Source organism: Hylobates moloch, unplaced genomic scaffold (assembly GCF_009828535.3).
Source record: "Hylobates moloch isolate HMO894 unplaced genomic scaffold, HMol_V3 SCAFFOLD_17, whole genome shotgun sequence".
Taxonomy (NCBI): domain Eukaryota; kingdom Metazoa; phylum Chordata; class Mammalia; order Primates; family Hylobatidae; genus Hylobates; species Hylobates moloch.
This window is the reverse complement of record NW_026652292.1, coordinates 19,893,281-19,914,309: the sequence shown is the minus strand read 5'-3', so window position 1 is coordinate 19,914,309 and position 21,029 is coordinate 19,893,281. Positions and strand designations below refer to the sequence as shown.

At 34.3% G+C, this 21,029-nt stretch overlaps 1 protein-coding gene across 3 annotated transcripts in view; it reads left to right on the top strand.

Moving 5' to 3' along the window:
- Window positions 1-21,029, top strand: part of CDH12 (cadherin 12) — a 1,061,064-nt gene that overhangs the window by 974,842 nt on the left and 65,193 nt on the right. For all 3 annotated transcript variants that reach the window (XM_032135477.2, XM_032135479.2, XM_058430114.1), the window contains one exon: window positions 13,188-13,375. In XM_032135477.2, the coding sequence (XP_031991368.1) occupies window positions 13,188-13,375 (188 nt within the window). The remainder of the gene's footprint in view (window positions 1-13,187; window positions 13,376-21,029) is intronic.

Below are 21,029 nucleotides of genomic sequence, written 5' to 3'. Positions count from 1 at the left end.
GCTGGGATTACAGGCGCCCACCAACATGCCCAGCTAATTTTTGTATTTTTAGTAGAGATGGGGTTTCACCATGTTGGCCAAGCTGGTCTTAAATTCCTGACCTCAGGTGATCCACCTGCCTCAGCCTCCCAAAGTGCTGGGATTACAGGTGTGAGCCACCACACCAGGCTCAAAGAAACATTTCTAAGAGACAAAAACATAGAAGTGATCAATGAGGTATGGAGAATGGATATAATTAGCCATATTAAAAAAGACGTAACTCTATTTAAGTCTTGGGTATAAGAAAACCCAGGTAGGAGAATGAAGTTATGAGACGAACTTTAAACACACCCTCCTCAATCCTTCAATACATAGATTTCTGACGGCAGCGGCAATCTTTAGTCACAGATGTGAAAGCATCCTAAAGTCACCATTTATTTCACATGCTTTACATTTCTCTATTTCATATTTGCCTTGTTATTGGTCTGAGAAATTATATAGACAAGGAAATGAGACTTCTAAAGTAGTTTTTATGAAAGTTAATAGGAATCTCAGCAATACTAAAAACCATGGAAAAAAAAGACTTGGTACATAAGAAATATATTTTGTGAACAAATGCCAGACACAAGGGAATATATCATTTGATGAATAATATTTCATTCATTGCAAGTATAGAGGATAAAAAAATTATCATTTTCATTTTGCACTGCATAAAGAAGATAAAATTTTAATTTCTCCTCTTTAAAAGCTAGTGTAAAAATAGGGAGTGTTTTTTTGTTTTTTTTTTATTTTGAGACAGAATCTCTCTCTCTCACCCAGGCTAGAGTGTGGAGTGCAGTGGCACGATTTGGCTCACTGCAGCCTCCGCCTCCTGGGCTGAAGCTATTCTGCTGCCTCAGCCTCCCGAGTCATTGAGATTACAGGTACGCACTACCACACGTGGCTAATTTTTGTATTTTTAGTAGAGACGGGGTTTTGCCATGTTGGCCAGGCTGGCCTCAAACTCCTGACCTCAGGTGACTGCCTGCCTCGGCCTCCCAAAATGCTGGGATTACAGGCGTGAGCCACTGTGCCCAGACAGGTAGGGAGATTTTCAAGTTAATGCACATTTACACTACTTGGAGTAAAAACAGTATATACCTAAATATTTAGACCATTGCAAAAAAAAAAAAAAAAGACATAGGATTTAAAGGGTTGTAAGCATACAAATGTGAAACAAATAAAATTGCAAAGACAAAAGGAAAAAACATCATCAAAATGTGGCTTTAGGTTGTCCCTGAAAGAATAATAGATTTTATATATAGAAATATGTAAAGTAGTAGACAAGTAAAACATTTTAGGTAAAAGCAACAAAACAGGGATGACATAGAAAATATTTAAAAAATAAAACGCAGGAAATGACAGAAAATTTAAACCATTGTGTCCATATGTGATACACGAATATATGATGAATATTCACAAATCAAATTTACAAATTGGTGAATGGGTTGTTATTGAAAGAATTAGTTTTGGCTAAAAGAAAGCAAAATATACATGGGAAGAGACCATTACCAAATTTCATATTTTTTAGACTACTCTCCTTGTGTCTCAGAAGAAAACCAGTGAGAAGTCAAACTTGTGAGTAAATAAATATCCCCAGCTAACTTAAAATTTTCAGTGTTTTTGTCCAGGCTTAGTGGCTCACACCTGTAATCCCAGCACTTTGGGAGGCTGAGGCAGGTGGATCACTTGAGGTCAGGAGTTCGAGACTAGCCTGACCAATATGGTGAAACCCCATCTTCACTAAAAATACAAAATTAGCTGGCCATGGTGGCGTGCAACTGTAGCCCCCACTACTTGGGAGGCTGAGACAGGAGAATTCTTGAACCCGGAAGGTGGACATTGCAGTGGGATGAGATCCTGTCACAGCACTCCAGCCTGGGCGACAGAGTGAGACTCCATCTCAAAAAAAAAAAAAAATTTCATTGTTTTTCAAAGCTTATCTTGTAAGGTGTTAAATTTATTTATAATTTATGAAAAAAAATTTTTAGTGTTGCTTGTGGCATATTTTTGTAAAGTTATTAGGCAGTAACACTGAGAATTTTCCATTTACCAGATATTGTTAAATGGATCAGAAATTACATAGATAAAGACAACATAAACAAAGGTTTAAATATTCAATGGAGGTTTTAAGAGACTATTAAATGTACTTCATGAAATATATAACAATGAAAAATTATTGATGCACTTGAAATGTTGTGAACTCTTGCCAAAATCTCCATCATGTTTATTATTATGTAGCAAGAATAGTGATTATATAAATCACTTATGTTAAAAATACATACTTTGGAGAATCAGAAACCCCAATTATTCTGAAAATCATTAAGTAATATAAGTTGGTTTTGTTCCATAGCCTATTTGGAATTAGGTTGGTTGGAATTTCCGATTCATTTGCTTTAAAAAATAATGTTACAATGGACAATTAGTTTTGCAGATATGCATTTATTAAACATAATAAGTAGTAGAACTATAGTATTAAAAGTAATAATTCGTACTTTAATGTTGTGAGCTTTGTAAGAAGAAAGGAAGAATTGGAAAAACAGAAAGAGATGTAATAAGTTTTCCTTTCTTTCTTGGGTGCAGTAGCAGAATTATTTTATGTTTAGTGCCCCATCCCCTTCTAGAACCTTGTCACATCTCCTAATGCCCCTTTTCTGGATGTTTTCATGGATTTTTCTCTCTAATCACTAAAAAGGGAAACTTTCCCCAAGTGTGCCCAATCCACTCAACCCTCAGTTAATTGAAATTTGCATCACTCAGTCTAGCTAAAATTAAGAATTTTGAATTATCTGAATTTTAAAATATCTTATGGATCAACCAAATATTGTCTGTATTTGGTTGACTTTCAGGCAGCACAACCAAGTCAACAGAAGTGAGCAGACAAAATGAGGAACTATGTTTTCAACCAGAGATACTACTTGCTTGACTCACCTCATGGCCATTAGCCCCCAACTTGCTCATTTGTAGACTAACAGTAGGTTCTACCAGATCTGCAGAACCAATTGTGCCTATTTCTTCTCAACTCTGTGTTCAAGACATCACAATAGTAGCTTGATACAGGTCATGGTGGGAGCTCTTACACCACAGCAATGAACAGACCCTGAAAATTAGGGCTTATACCTATTTTTTCTCCCTATCCCAATATAGTTCTAAAATATTTACCAGGATATAACTGACTGGAAGTTACAATAATAGCAGGTATCTCATAGTCTTGATGTGAAGATAAAATTAGTTAATAATGGAAATGTGCTTAGAAAAGTGCCTGGAAAAGAGAAAGCACTATATAAGTGACTGCTGTTACTAAGTGTCTATTCCACTTAAAGAATAATTTCTATTTAAAATTTTCTTCCTTTCCTTCATGTTGAGACAGTTGGATTTTCTAAAAGGGTAATTTCCTGGCTACATGAAAGAAGGCAATGAGTTTTTACCTAGGAGTGATGGCAATGACCTCTCTATCTTTGCTGTGCAGAATGAAAAGACATCTCAGGCCAGGGGAGGAGAATAATGTGGGAAGATCAGTTAACAGGCATCTGCAGTAACAGAAAAGCAGTGGGAGTTGTTTAGTCTGTGATGGTGGTGACCAGGGCCATTGTGAAAAATGGTAGTGTGTCAACAGATTTGAGTGATTTTAGGAGGTAAAATAATCAACAATAGCAATGGATTTGCTACTAGGAAGCAGATTCCAGTTCATGGAACTGGAGAGGTAGAAATACTACTTGCTGAGAGAGTGACTAGTAGGAGACTCTTCATCTAGGCATGGCAAGTCTATGATCTCATGTTTGAATATGTGAAAACTGAGACACCTTGGAGATATCCAAGTAATGTTTTGGAATAAGATGGTATTTTGCCAAGTATAGTATGAAACCTCAAAAGCTGAATATAGACTGGAGTTAAAATAAAAAGAATGTTTAGCATAATGATAGTAAATGAAGCAAAAGGGAGAGATGAAGTTACCTAGGAAAAGGAAAGACTGAATAAACATAGCCTGCAAAAATGTTTCTTGACCACGTTTGTAAAGTAGAACACGAGAGAATTTAAGAAATGCAGCTCTAAACTCAGAACAACTAAACAGAATCTCGTTGGATGGTCCCTGGGCTAAAGCATTTAAAAAACTGTTTAACTTTCCAGATGGTACCAAAATGCAACCAAGTTTGAGAATCACTTATCCAGATCTTTTCTAAGAATTTCCACAAAGGAATCTGGCAAGGAGAGAGCTGCAAGGTGGGAGGAAACTATGATAGTAGAGTGCCAGAAAACCACAATTGTAGAGTCTCAGAAGAGATGTGCTTCAGAAAACAGGGAATAGCTAAGAGTGTTGAACACTGCTAAGAAATTGCCACTGGATTTTAGTGGCAAGGAAGTCACTATATCTCAGGGGAAACTTTACTACACAATGATGGGTTCAGTCAGCAGGGTAAGGCTGCTCATGGAGTGGTTGTTAAGTAGGCACCGGTAACAGTGATTCTCTTGGAAAAGTTCTGTTGGAAAGGGAAAAGAAAATGATGGGGGTAACTAGAAACAGATTTGAGACAAGGGAGAATTTTTGTTAAGATGCTCATATATGAGCAGTTTGTGTCTCATCGGGAATAGCGCTATTGAGAAGAAAGTATTGAGTGCAGAGAAAACAGATTCTCTAAAAATAGTACAATGTGTACAAATTGCTGGAGTTTACGAAGAAAAAGTGGAGATGAAGGACACTTCAATTGAAAGAATGCTTACAGCTATAACAAGAGGTTAACATTGAAGTATGCACTATAAAGCTAACATACAATAGATACTACATAGCAGAGTATGGTCTCAGATCAGAATTTACAATGGAAATATCAGGATGCTTTTTAGACTCTTGTAGCTTTCAGTCATAGTAAGGTATTTTGTTAGTCTTTTTTTTTTTTTTTTTTAGAGTCTCTGTCCCCCAGGCTGGTGTGCAGTGGCACGATCTCAGCTCACTGCAGACTTCTGCCTCCCTGGCTCAAGCAATTATCCCACCTCAGCTCCCAAGTAACTGGAATTACAGGCACACACTACCACACCTGGCTAATTTTTGTCTTTTTAGCAGAGACGGAGTTTTACCATGTTGGCCAGGTAGTCTCGAACTCCTGAGCTCAAGTGATTGGCCCGTCTTGGCTTCCCAAAGTGCTGGGATTACAGACTTGAGTCACCGCGCCCGGGCAATATTTTGTTAGTCTTTTAAAGCATGTTTTTTAGAGTGTGAAGTAGAGGGAAAATTATGTGCAGAGATTTCTTTGGAGAAAGCCATGTGTAGTGCCTACCTACTACAAGTGAGTGGTAGGATTGTCCTTCCTACTCCTCTCAAGTTTGGTGAATGGGGCCTTCCATTCAGCTAAGACAAACAATAAACTCTAATATATTTTCCCAGAAAATGAGGGAAATTAATGGACTGATACCTTCTCATGCTGAGGAAAGTTAAAATCTCCTGAAAACAGCAGAGAAAGGAAAAGAGAACAAGGCTGTGTTTGGGAAAGTAATTGTATGACAACAAAAGGAATGGCAAGAAATGAGTAAGCAGAAGGGAAAACCAATCCAACATTATGTTAAGTCCTGCCAAGGAGATTCTCCTTGAAGCGCGAATCTTCCTGTGGAGTGGGTCACCTGAAATCTGAAGGCTGAGGTCATAGTCCATCAAAGCAGAGGAATGCCGTTGGTGTGGAGGCTGCTGCAAGAGAAACTTCCAAGAGCGGCCCCCAAGTGCACTGTGCAGCTCCAGAGATGCAAAAAACACATCATCAAGTAAGAACAGTCCAGTCCCCTAGCTTTGCTGCCTCCAATGGTAAGGTGAAAACACCCCAGGAAAGGAGATGGTGAAGAAAAATTTAAAAATTTGGACAGAGAAAGCCTGCTAATCCATCCAGATCCCAATCCAATGGCCCATCTGCTGCTGCCTCTAATTGGCTTGGAGGTGGGTGGGGTGGCCAGGGGGAGAAGTCTTCATTTTGCATATGGATTGGTGTGCTAGTTAATATGATTTATTGGAAATGTCTAACTTCCAAATCTAGGTTTTTTGAATTAAAGTGAACATAGGACTATTACTTAATAGTGAGAAGAAACATCATTTACTCACCATTGTTTTCATCCAAGAAAAGACAAAGCATACTTCGAGAGAAGAAAGTCTAAAGGAACAGTGAGAGACAAATTAAAAAAAAAGTTTATATTATATCTTACATATTATGATTGTTCAAACTGTGAGTCACACTGATGTAGGATCCTTTGAAGGTTGGGGAAGCTGAGCAATCTCCTATGCAACATCATTTTGTTTTTTTCTGTGAACTACAAGGCAAGGCCACCAACTGAGAAGGGAAGTAGTAAAGTGAGTAATTAAGCAGATATTTGAGGACAGTAGATCAGCTCAAAATAGAAGTCACAGAGAATGGCAGTCAGTTACCTTTGCAAATCTGTGTGCTTTTGAAGCAATTTTGAAGGGGCATTCAAAGTTAACGATCATAATTTATAGTAATATCTAGCTTCTTCTCTACGGTTTTCCTCAGTAAACCATCCCTCCTCCTTCAGAGGGAAGATAATTATCATCATCAAGAGTTAGGGTTTGCCAAATTGCAGCAACAAAAGGACATGGCCAAGCTATATAGGCTATAGGTCAATATACTAGAGGTGTTTCTGACATTAGAGATGATAGGTCCCAGTGGGAATTATTGAACAAACTGGTAAGACAGGAAGCTATGATCATGTCACCTTTGTCATATGGTTACTTCTGTTTGGAATGTTTTCTATTAGCTGACCTCACAGACCGCAGTGCTATGTTGTCTCAGCTCAGATTCTCAGTTTAAACATTGAATAGAATCGTGTAACTTTCCTTTAGAGCACTGGTGTTTTTTCTGCTATTTTACTTTTTTGTGTGATTGTTTAATTGACTTCTCTCTCACTAGACCATAAACGCCATCAAGAAAAACACTTGTCTTTTTGTTTGTGTGTTTTTCCTTGTCATTCCACGAAGGAGACCACTAAAAATTGTAGTTGAATCAAGTATCAATAATCTGAGATACAGGAAAATTCAGCAATTAATCTGCTATGCAAAGATAATTTTTGAAAGACAATTTAATATCGAGCTTTAAATTTTCTATTGCGTTTAGCTGCTCAGAACTAGAAAAAAGTTTACAGGAATAAATTTCTCATTGTTCGGAGACAAGAAATATTGCTATTGTTACAGAAAATATATAAATCTTAATTCATTCATATGATGGATATTGTGTGCACGGCAATTCTTATTCATGTATATGGTTAGTTAAAATCTAGAATGGGCAATTATAACATCTCAAAAGTGAAGTAATTTAACCAATAAAGTGAAGCTCTAGTGCCAAATACTTGACACTTAAAAAACTATGCCCATCCTAGCCTCGTCCTGGGAATGAGCAGCAGTGGATGTTTCTGTTATTACTGAGAGATTCCATTCACTGTGTGTTTAGTACACTTGACTAAAATCCAGCTTGAACCCAGCTTTGTTATCAGGATAGTTCTTCCTTATGGACAATGTTTCTATTACTTTAATTTGGGCATATTGAAAATATAGCCTCAGGCTTTTAAGGAAATAGAGGGCATAAAATGTTCTTCCACCACCAAAACATTTTTTTCGGCCGGGCGTGGTGGCTCACGCCTGTAATCCCAGCACTTTGGGAGGCCGAGGTGGGCGGATCATGAGGTCAGGAGATTGAGACCATCCTGGCTAACACAGTGAAACCCCGTCTCTACTAAAAATACAAAAAATTAGCCGGGCGTGGTGGCGGGTGCCTGTAGTCCCAGCTACTCGGAGAGGCTGAGGCAGGAGAATGGCGTGAACCCGGGAGGCGGAGCTTGCAGTGAGCCGAGATTGCGCCACTGCACTCCAGCCTGGGTGACAGAGCGAGACTCTGTCTCAAAAAAAAAAAAATCTTTTTTTCTTCCTGAGTCCTCCAATTTTAAAGATATGGGAAAATATTTCAATTAAAATTAAAATGACTTTTTAGAACTCTTTTAAGGTCTTTCTTTCATCTCCACACCTCTATAGACAGTTTCCTATTGGCTATTGCCATTCTGATAGGAAAAATTATAAAACATATCGACTATACAAATATTATAATGTTAACTAGTAATAATAATACTGAATGAGTTTCATGCACTTTTGTATAAGTTACATTCAAAAACAAATCTATAAAGTAAATATTGTTATATTAATTTTACAGATCAGGAAAAGAGAGAGATTTTAAAAGATCAGGAAAAGAGAGATGTTTAAAATATTTTGCCCAGGGTCACAGAGCTACAGGTACACAATTTCTATAAAGTTCCTTTTTACTCACACAATATGTTGTTTACTGGTATTTCCTTTTCGTGTTGTTTAAGTAAGGTGAAATAATTTTGTGTGATATATATTTAAGCAATTTAAAAAAATAAAATATTGATAAAACAAAATTTTATTTCTAAGCCACTAGAAGGTAAATCACTCACACACAAAAACTATGCAGGATCATTTGAACAATTTAATGTTTGAATTCAATTACTGAATCAATAGTTCAGTGCTATATTTTTTTGAAGTTTAAATTGAAATGTAATATTTCAAATCATAGTGTATTTAGTTGGTCTCACGTGTATGTTTTTGAGTTTTTAAAAATGTTTAACATTTTCATCAATTTGAAATAATTTGTTCTTAAGCCCTCCAATATTTCTAGTATTCTTCTATTATTAAATATGAATTATATTCACATTAGTTACTTGTATTTAGGTAACTTATTTGTGGTTAAACATTGACTTCCTTTTTTTTAGTAACTTTAGAATTATTGTTACATAAAGATAAAATGTATTTCAAAAGTGAGTTTGTAATGGATTATTTTATCTTCTTTTTAACTTGCTATTGGTGTCATTGAATGTTGTGGTATTTTTAAAGTCATTCATTCACTTAATATATTTGTTCAAGTCCTATAATCTTTAAGTAAAGATCTTCATTTATATTTTGTCAAGTAGATATATTTATTTTGGTGTTTTCATCAGTATCTGGAAATTTCCTGCAATAAACAAAAAAGGAAGGTAGATATATTTTACATCCTTTTTTTTTAAGTAGCAATGCATGTCCCCTACCTGTCCCCCCCTCCCCGCCCGACACGTAGTTTAAGTCCTAATCAGTATCTTTTCAAATGACATAGTTACTGAGAGGATACTTACTTAGCTTATAACTACCTGATTTTTTTCTACTCCTGGAACTAACAGGGAATATTATATTTAAGAATATGATCATTATAATTAGTTCACTACATGCAATTTCCTCCTTTTCCATGGGAAAATGAAGATTTTGGCTAAGCATAATAGGTATATTTGATGAATATGTAAATATATATTTTTATTGACTGTGGACAATCTCTTGTCACCTGTTTTATTTCTCAATTTGTGTGGTACAGGTAGTGCCATTAAGATGTTTCATATGCATCAAAAGTAGAATGCCTGGAAGACGATGGCGGTGTAATTACACAGTACATCATGAACGATCCAACTTTGGCATAGCTGAAGATTACTTCACAGTTTTGAATTAATCTGAATGACCTCAGCTTTATTGCTGTTGAGATTCCAGAAATGATAAAATGTCAAGTCATTGGAAATAAACCAACAGAACCTAAACAATCTAACATTACAAATGCATAGTTTCTCTGACTTGTTCCATATTCTGCAGACTTTATTACCAGCTGTAATATTTTATTAAGAAACACTTGTCTTAATGAACGTGTCTTCCACCTTACTAAAACATATGTCTGCTATGTAAAGAGTAGAAAATCCATTGCTCTGTATATTTGCATTTCACATGCACTAAAACTTAACACACACAAAAAAATAAGTGGCGAATCATTGCTTTACTTTTATTTTATCTTAATTTTGAAGGGGTGCATGTTAGTGGAATGCTAGTAAATCCATCATTATTGGACAATGCTATCATTCCAATTTATCACAAGTTTTTCAATGCCATTAGATAAAAATGGAATTCGTTGGCATTCTCTATGCTGACAACTTAAAACAAAACACCCTATTTAACTTAAATTGATAGAATACTACAAAGAATAGCTGTCTTTACATTTATTGTTACTAGCCCCATAAAATGTTCTTTTATAAGACATAAAGTTCATATCTCAGCATATTGTCTTGAAAAGGGGGCTCTTTCATCTGCAGTTTGAATTATCCGATGCCCTTTGGAATACCATTCAGTGCTTCATTCCCCCCCTGCCACCCTCCATATTGGAGGACTTCAACTCTGGCTAAACTCTTCACCTTCACTAACCATAATCCGTTAGAGAGGACTCCAGGCTCTCTCATTTTCATCGATGTGTAATTTCCTTTACTTTTGCTTTTAACCATCCAAATGTAAATATAAAGCTAACTCATAAACCTAATATGTAAGTTGATTTGGCTCTCATTGAATGGATTGGATGGAATAAGCAGAAATGTCCCCAGCCCTTTAAGTGAGATGTACATGTGTTCCTAAAATTCTCATACTACTCCTCTCCTTATGACTCTCACTGTTTCACCCTTATCACTCCCACTGCTGGCCACATTTGAAGTTTGAAATCCACTATACTTGAGGGCTCCCTAGCTCTCTGAACACTTGTTCAGTTATTTCCTAGATAATGTTTACCCCTAAGTTTCCTACTAAATGTCCTAATCAAGAAGGATTTCTAGTACGCTATTCAACATCGACCTCCATTTCTCTCTTTTGTTAGAAAAAAATTTAGACTTTTTCTAACACTCATTTATGAGCCACGAGTTTGGACTACGACTAATCGTACTGTGAATTCAAAGCTTTTGATGTTCCTCAGATTCTTCATCACAATCACACAAGAGGCAAAAGATACAAACACAGTTTCTGATAAATCATATTTCCATTTAATGGACATTTTAGAAAAAAAAAGGAAAATGAAAAATTACACATTCTGTGCCTTGTCCTTTTTCTTTGGAATTTGTCCTTAAGTTTAGTACAACTGTAATAACTTTGTCACATGCTTTCTTGCCTCATTAAACAGAAGTTCAGGGACCTTCATATTTCCTAATATCTCATAGTGCCTCACTAGGATCAGGGTTTAATTTATCTATTAAGAAATATTTGTGCTCTAAAGAAAGTAGTTCCAAAAGCCATGATAGATTCTGCTTATGTAATTAAGGCTATTTGAAATCAGATAGATTCCTCTTAAATATCTGTCTTTATCCTTCTGGTAGAAAATAGGAATGCAATGTAACCCATTCTTTTGTTTTTCTTCTTTGATTTGATTGCCTCAAGTTCAATCACTACTTTAAGTTCAGCAAACATTAAACATCCCTAAATGACAGCTACTATGTTAAGTGCTTAGGAAATAAAAATAAAACAATAATCCTAGCCTATGAGCAGTTGTTACTTTGATCAATTAATGTGACTTTCCTTAACTGAGATTTCTTCATAATATCTATGTAACACTTTAGCATTGTGACTTGGAAGGAGTTTTTTGTTGTTGTTGTTGTTAGGTCTATAATGTTTATTTTTTTATTTATTTAAACTTTTAAGTGCATTTTTTAGAAAGACTCCTCATACCCTCTTTTAAGGCAGATATACTATGAATTAACTAAGCTAATTATTTAAATATAATTTTATGGACCACTGTAAAGTATCATTTTTTCTTATATGTAAAATAAACAAACTTTAGTTGAGTATTTAGCTATCTTGAGACCAAATCACATATATGTTCCATGGAGATAATATGTTGGATTTAAATACGGCTGATCTGCATATTCAAGATAAATGGTAGATACCATTTTCTGGGGGAAGGAGGGAAGAAGGGAGATTTAACTGCTGCCCATGCTAATGAAATTACCAAGTTTTGAAACTGATTGTGAAAGAACTACAGGACCTCAAAAAATAATTGGAAATCAAAGAGAAAATATCTGGCAGAATCTCTACAAGATGTGATTGATTTTTTTCTCACACCTTCCTGGAGAAAATAACTGTAATATTGTAACATGATTTTTTAATGAACTTCCCTGTGCAACAGACATTTATAGTAACTTCTTAATTTATTTTCCATAAATGTAACTAAAATTCTAAAACGAATGAATCACCATGGTTGATTTACCCATGGGAAAGAGCCATTCTAAATCCAGTAAGAGAAATTGAAAGTGGAACTCCAATATCAGAATGGAAACTTTAGATTTTTGTGTTTAGTTTTGTTTCTTAATTTTTATTTTCTCTCATTTCCTTTCCTCATTTTAATTTGAACAGACTGTTGTTAAATCCATTAATATTTGCTTTAATGAAATGTCAGTAAAAGAGCATGCACTATATCTTGATCTTGTGTCTCAGACTTCTAAAAATTCTACAAAACCTTAAAATAATGTCTATGTTTTTATTTTTTTGTAGAGTATGACAATTTTCCATGATTCTGAAATGTTTTATCTAAGTTTTGCTGATTCAGTATAAATTTCATAGTAATATAAATGCTCCACCTGGTGGTAAAAATAAGCATTTTACTTTTTTATCTTTCTTAATGCTATTAAAAAACTTCGGGAGACAGAACTTTATGATTTAAAATATCAGTAAAAGTACATAGAAAGGTGACAAGTTAAAATTTACTAAACATAAGCTGAATCTTAGTCTATAATATACTATATTTCAATCTATCATTGACTAGAATTTTGATTATACAGATTATCATTTTACAGGTTATTTTTAGTTTAATCATGTATACTTATTGAAGTCATTAGTTTTAGGAAATATAACCTCAACTTTCTATATCTATATATCTATCACCTATCTATCTATCTATCATCTGTCTATGTATCTATAACTTTTTATCTATGTCTTGCAACCTGTAGTATTAGTAACAATTAATTTCATGAATAGTCCCACCCTCCCATTTGATATGTGGTACACTTTTATGCCATGTAAGTGTGTAAAACAAGTCCTGCGAATAATTTTACTTTAGCATTCTCTACTATTTATAATGCCCAATTAAAATTCTAGAGCAGCACATATTGAAGAGAAAAGTGAAGTTATTACTCCTAATCATAATCCTTAACTTGACAGCAAATTGCCTTTTCATTTTGCACTATAATGTTATAAATGTGATTTACTTTCAGTAGACTCTATTTTTCAAGCCTTGTAATCTTACTATATCTCTTACTAACCCCACTGTCAATTCAAATTTTATATGTCTTATCAGGCATCTTCCACCTGAAAGTTCCTGAGTCTTCCCCTATTGGCTCAGCTATTGGAAGAATAAGAGCTGTGGATCCTGATTTTGGACAAAATGCAGAAATTGAATACAATATTGTTCCAGGAGATGGGGGAAATTTGTTTGATATCGTCACAGATGAGGATACACAAGAGGGAGTCATCAAATTGAAAAAGGTACATAGACAAATGTTTGGACAGTTGACTACTAAATAATAATTAAAGAAGATAAAAAATAAATATTAGAAATGACAAGTAATTTTAATTTTCTTTCAATTAGCAATAGAGTTGACCCTTGAACAATGTGGGAGTTGGGATACTGATACTCCATGCAGTCAAAAATCTGCATGTGTCTTTTGGATCCTCCAAAATTTCAGTACTAATAGCTTACTCTTGACCAGAAGCTTTACCAATCACATAAACATTTGACACATATTTTGTACGTTATACATAGTATATACTGTATTTTTTTTTTTTTTTTTTTTGAGATGGAGTTGCGCTCTGTCACCCAGGCTGGAGTGCAGTGGTGAGATGTCGACTCGCTGCAACCTCTGCATCCCAGTTTCAAGGGATTCTCCTGCCTCAGACTCCTGAGTAGCTGGGATTACAGATGTGCACCACCACACCCAGCTAGTTTTAGTATTTTTAGTAGAAACAGGATTTCACCATGTTGGTCAGGCTGGTCTCAAACTCCTGACCTCGTGATCCACCTGCTTCGGCCTCCCAAAGTGCTGGGATTACAGGTGTAAGCCATCACACCTGGCCGTATATACTGTATTCTTACAATAAAGTAAGCTAGAGAGGAGAAGATGTTATTAAGAAAATCATAAGGAAAAGGAAACATATTTACTATTTGTTAAGTGTTAGTGGATCATCATAAAGGTCTTCATCCTCATCATCTTCACATTGAGTAGGCTGAGAAGGAGGAAGAGGAGGGGCTGGTATTGCTGTCTCAGGGATGGCAGAGGCAGAGGAAAATCCACATGTAAGTGGCCCTGCACAGTCCAAACCCGTGTTGCTCAATAGTCAACTGTATTTTAAATTAAAAAAAAAGACCTAGTGATGCTGAGTATTTACTTCTACAGGTGCTATTACTCTGTGGTTCAACTCTTATATATTTTATGTTGAACAATTAGGCCTGATAATTTGATGACATCATTTAAAAAGATTCTTATCAGAGTTTAATTGTAACCTAATTTTTTATTACTATAAATATAAACAAAAGATTAATTTAAAAACAAGATGAGAAGTAACTCTAACCCCACCAGTCTTGATATTGAGCCTTTTTATGGCTCTTCTGAAGATATAAATATCTAATTCACCACAATGTTGGTTGATACCACAGTGGAGGCATACTGATGTGTGTAAGCTCTAATCACCTGAGAAGTAGAAGAAATGTGAAAGGCCAGTAATGGATGTGAGAGAGCTATAAGGAGGAAAGTGAAAAAGAATTACCAAGAAACGGAGAGAGAAAAAGACAGTGCTGGGAAGCTGTTTAGTGATGACATATTGATTAGAACCAAAGAGGATTGCATAGGGCAAAGTTAGTTGAAATATTAGGAAGAAATTATTATTTACAATGTATGTAGTTTTGTCTTTAGTTGGGTGGTGACATGAAGGAGTCTGTTAATGTGAGAAAGAAAAATTATAATGGCATTTAAGGTGTGCTGATTTTTTCCATAATAGTGAGGCAAATTATAGGAATTTCCAATAGCAAAGTAAAGGCAGAAAAGTGAAGTTCATTTAATTCAGCCATTTTCTCCCCTTCTACAAAACACTCTATTTTGAAGAATTTTGAAGAATATACTCCAAACTGCAGTATATGATACTCATTTACTCATTGTAATTATTTTAACTAGAATAAATGCTTTGCATTTAGTTCCATTAATCAGTCTGCCCCTCCCATATTTGCTCAGGAACTCTGAATTTTAACAAGGAAGCAATATATATGGTAATGCAAATACTCATAAAAAGAAGCACATTTTTCAAATAGATTATCATATTTTTATTTCTACTATTGTGCAAAAATTACGCTTAGTCTAGAAATTAATTTAACCCACATGATCCCACTCTATTAAATTAAGCATTTATGTTAAATTTGCAAAGTACAGTTAGAAAAATATGTCAAATTCTTATCAACTTCACTCCTTTATTGTTATTTAGTTTGTTTTTCTCTTTTTCTTTTAGTCCCAAATCAATGTAAAGTCTTCTCACTTAATTTTTTCCCTAAGAAGGTCTCCAACAAAGAAATCACATTTAAATGGGTTACAAACATCTATTCAAATGGAACAAAAATAATTAATAATATAAAAACTATTTTAAATTAAGAAGTCATAATATTTAAATATAAAATTAAGTATACTTCCAAAGTAAAATTAAGGTACAAAAGATTCAATTCTAGATATACACTATATATATTTATGTTTATATACTTATTTATATTTAAGTATTATAACTATATTTTATATTCACACACATAGTTTTATGTTTATGTTTTCATTTTTATTTACACATATTTACCATCTATACCAATAAGTAATCAATGTGTAGGTGTTAATCTAGAAAAATGTATGCCATTCTTATTTATTTTTAACACAATTGAAAAAGGGATGGTTTAACAATAGTCCTTTATCTTATTATATCAAAACATATTGATCTTTGAAAGTAATCATTCAGTTATATAAGTTCAACTATCATGAAAGCAGTAAGAACATATCTGCCTTTTTCATTATGAAAGATCTACAGAGAATCAGTCATGTTATTTATTTTTTGTATTTATTGTGTTTAATTTTTTTTAGAATTTTTATAGTTCTTAACTGGATTAAAATTGAGATATGCAAAATTATATAATACCTTTATTAAAATAGATTTAGATATAGTAGATAATCTTGAAAGTATATCTGCAAATAAAAACACACACACACATTCTGGTAGATAATCTTGAAAGTATATCTGCAAATTAACTCACACACACACACACACACACACACACACACACATTCTTCTCTTTTCTCCTGCAGTGGATAAATTATTGTAGTCCATTTGACTGGCCTGAAATTCATTATTTAAGTAAAGCTCGATGTCCATAACTTTCACTACTTCATTCAACAGGTATTTTGGAAGTAGCCACTGTTTTTCAGACTCCACTGTGGAGATAGGGCAGTGAACTCAACAGACACACTCCCTGCATCCATACAGCTTCCATTCAACTGAGGACATCAGAAGACAAACAAGCAAATTAGAAATCACTTTCAGCAGTGATGAATTCAAGCTAGAAAGACTAAAAGCAGGGTGAAGGGGTAAAAGGCATATGGAGGGTGTAGGGAATCTTACAGTGAGGTGAAAAATAAAAAAAGACTTCTCTATTAGAAGAGAATATGAGCAAAAACCTGACCATGTGGTATTTGGGTGATGTGAGTTCCTAAAAGTTTGGGCAGCAATTTCAAAATCTCTGAATTGGGAGCGTACTAGGCAAGAAGGCCAGCGGGGCTGGAATGCAGTGAAGGAAAAGGGCCTTGGCCAGAGATGACGGGCTCGCCAGGGAGAGCCTTGTAGATGGCAAAGATGTTGAATTATTAACAGATCATGATATACAGAGCCCATGTGAGTGTAGATCTAGATCACTTTTACTCTTTTATTTATTTATTTTGATATGGAGTTTTGCTCTTGTTGCCCAGGCTGGAGTACAATGGGGGGATCTCAGCTCACTGCAACCTCTGTCTCCTGGGTTCAAGCGATTATCCTGCCTCAGCCTCCCAAGTAACTGGGATTACAGGTGCCTGCCAACACGCCTAGTTAATTTTTTGTATTTTTAGTAGAGACGGAGTTTCACCATGTTGGTCAGGCTGGTCTTGAACTCCTGACCTCAGGTGATCTACCCGCCTTGGCCTCCCAAAGTGCTGGGATTACAGGCATGAGCCACCACACCTGGCCTCAACTTACTCTTGTAGACCCAAGTGACTCTGGTTGTCTTAAGAGAATAATAAGTAGGAAATAATGAGAGCAATAGCTCAGTTAAGAGACCATAGAAGTAAGCCGGGAAACAGATAGAAATGTGGAACGTGATGGTATAGCAACAGAGATGGTGAGAGATTGTGAGATTCTAAGTAAATTTTAAAGGAACAGCCAAAACATATTCGTATAAATATTATCATCATCTGGTAAATTACACCAAGCATTTGAGGACTTCAGAGCCTAATAAAACACATAGATTTTCTTTCAGTGTTGTAATTTGCTTTCATCTCTAAATATGGATCCACTGGAGGCAATCTCCTATGCTAACCTAGTGTTCTATTAGAAAGAAAATTGTAGCCTGCACCCTACATCTATTGGATCTTTAAAAAATAACTCAGGAGGACATTTTTGTAATGAAACTTAAAAACTATCCACCTATCTATTGTGTATACTGTATCGTGTATTGTGTTTATACGCACACATGTACATAGATGCGTTACTCAATTAAACATGATAGTATGACTTAATAAAAATATGAGAAAATATCTCATTGAATAAAGCCCATAAAAATTCAAAATCAATTGAAACACTACAACCATTTTTTAAGTACAGAATGCTTTTGAGTAAAGGCTGTAAAATAGTACTGTACTCAAGAATATAGGCAATAAGTTCTCAGAAAACTTTATCTTGCAATTATCATTAGGAACCTTAGAGAATTAGGTGTATCTCAATAACTGTGTATGTAAACATCAACAGTAGTGTTGCAGATCCAGAACGATCTTAAATTATTTGTTAAGGTTTTCCCTTCAATATCGCAATACAAGAATTCTGCTATAAAATCAGATTCATACAGAAATTACATTCTAAGTATATTAAATGCATTTAGAAAGTCCCAAATATATATTCTACATTTGAATATGTAGTCCTTTTTTAAACACCAGTTATTTTAATTTTTTAGCTAACAGATTTTGAACTGCAATAGAGGAATGAGGCATGATATGCTTTGTTTTCAGAGTTTTTCTTTTTTTAACGCACTTAAGAATACATTAAAATGCTAATGATCTGAAGCACATATTGTTATTACTGTTTTATCTTCAAAATCTTTTATTTGCTTTTCTTTCACTATTTTCTCCTCTATTTCCTGGGAGGGCTTGAGGAAACAAAAATGATGGTCAGGTTTAGATGAACTGAGAAGACTGAAGAAAGGCATTTTTATTTATTTTATTAACCTTAACTTTGATTCACTTTATGAGCCCTGTGACAGAATGCCATTTCACTGCGACACTTTGAATTCAGAGGAACATTATGAAGCTTTATAAATTGCTCCAAGGCATGAGATATTGGTAAAACAGAACAAAATAAAATAAAAACTGCTTTTATTCCACCCTCACATCCTACCACTCTGAGAAAACTATAAAAAAAAAAAAAAAAAACTTGTCCTATATGGTGTTGCGTATTATAGCAATAAAACACTAATAAAATCAGAATAAAGTTTTTTTAAAAATTCAAATTGTCTAGAAATTAGGAGGTGAGCTACATTTACAATGACAGAATAAGAGTTTTAAAATTCAATGGCTTCATTCTTAGTGAGAACCTAAATGAAATTTGTGTTTAGTCACTAGTGTTTTTTTGCTACTGAATAAATGGGAATAAAATATATACTTCTTATATATAAATATGGATAGTAAGTTACATGAATTAAAAGTTTTCCAGGACTCAAAATCTAAATATGGTTATAGAAGCACTTGAATTTTCTCCAAAGTGATTGCAAAATTTAAATAATTAAAATAATTAAGTGAATACTTGTTATCCAAAATAATAATTTAATATCTTGTATAATTTTTCAAACAGTTCTCTATCATTTCTACAAAAGTTTCTCTTAGAAACTGTTTAAAAAGAAGAGTGGTGAAGTGATTTCCTATTTATTTTTTTTAAAGTAAAGCTTTTTTGGAATTAAAAACAGTGCTTACCATTTTGATGTTACTTGGCAATATTAGTTTATTTCAAATTAACATAACTGTGTGATCACATTAAATCCAAAGCAGAATTTTTCTTTTTCCTTAAAAACATACGAGATAAATGATCTTACTCTTCACAAGGAGCCTTTTAACAAATAGGCTAAGGTACCAATTGGTCTTACTGAGCATTTATACTTTATACTTACCCGTTAATCAGTAAAACTCTTTCTTTTTTCACTCATTAACAAATGAGTTCACGTCATATGATTTGGTAGCATAGCACCATCATGTGGTTAATTTTTGAATAACTCTTAAGAACAAAATGATAATAAAATTTGGAATATTTTACATAGCCAAACATATATGCCTCAGTTTAAGTTTAAAATAATGCTATTTTTAGCCACACTAATGTACCTAGTTAAAGAACCAACACGTGAATGCTGTTGTTTCTATAAATATTATGTTTCCGTTTTTCTAAATATTTGTCTTCACCTTCTTTTGTAATACCTTACCTAGTTTCCCTAAACAGTCTCATCAACTGTAACTTAGCCCCAAATCAACGTAACCACTGCAGATTTTTCTACAGTCTTGTAGACAGTTCTAACTGCACATGCCATAGACTTTTCAAACTCACTGTCTAAAGCTTCTTTCTTTCTTTATTCCCAACAAAAGTCTGCCTACTCATGTTTTCTCCTTTCCAGTTTCTTAAAGCAAAAATCTATGATTTTTCTAACGCTGCTTCCATTCCTATTGACGTCCCTTGCCAAATAGGGCACAAAGGCTGGTTGCTGATTTTTCCAGAACTCAGGTTAAAATTTTCCTTTCTCCACCTATGAATTTGCCATATAATCCTCTTCCTGACTACTTTTTGCCACTGCAATGGCTATTTTCCCAGCCTCACACGTTATTTTCCTCCAAATAATCTTTTTATTCATGGGGGAATGAAAGAAATCTATTTAGACGTTTAGATAGAAACATGTTCATCTTACTTAAATCCGTTTCTGGTCCTATTGATAGAAAGATAAAAATCAAACCGTGCATTTTCTATTACTATCTTCTGCACACACACACACATATACATGCACGCTCATATGCACAAGCTACATTCCAAGTACAGCAAATTCATTGCGATGTCTACCAATGGTATTGTGGTTCTCCTCCTTCTGTATAGAACTCCCTGTCCTATATAAGTATCTTCATGAATTCTTATATGTTCTTTAACATTTTTTTCTCCCTTGCTTCTCAACAAAGGCCTCCTAGAGTCCCTCAGGCAAAGTTGACCACTGCTTTATTTTGTCCCCAAATGTCAACATTTCTGTCAAAGCATCTATGATACTTACATGGCTCTCATATTTAAAATAGAACTGATTCCTCCTGCTATATTTTAAGCCCCTGGAGGCACTTTTCCATATCTGTGTTTGTTTCCCCATCAGTAAAGGAAATGCCTGAAATATATAAGATGTTTAAAATTGTTGTCAACTAAAAGAACAAATGTTTAAAATTGTTGTCAACTAAAAGAACAAATATCTTCTGTTGGTTTACTGTTTTCATTTCTGATGCATTATTTTTCTTTTTACTCACATAGTATGTAAAGTTTGGAACGTTTTGCAAAGAACTTAGAAAAATATGTTTTACTGATTCTACAGATAGGGAACTTGAAGTTCAAAGGAGATAATTTTTCAAAGTCACACAGCTTGCTGTAAATCATAGTATATGTTTAGAAAGAGTATACTTCCAATTATTGTGTACAACAATGCATGTTAGAAAAGATAATTGGCCTCCCCGATAGTCATGATTTATACTGTATGTGTATGACACATATATTTTATTTCAGCATTTATAATATCTGATGAAACCCTCTGTAATTTTTTAGGGAAATATCACTAAAAGCCTATGTCTAGAAGCACTAGCATTTCTTG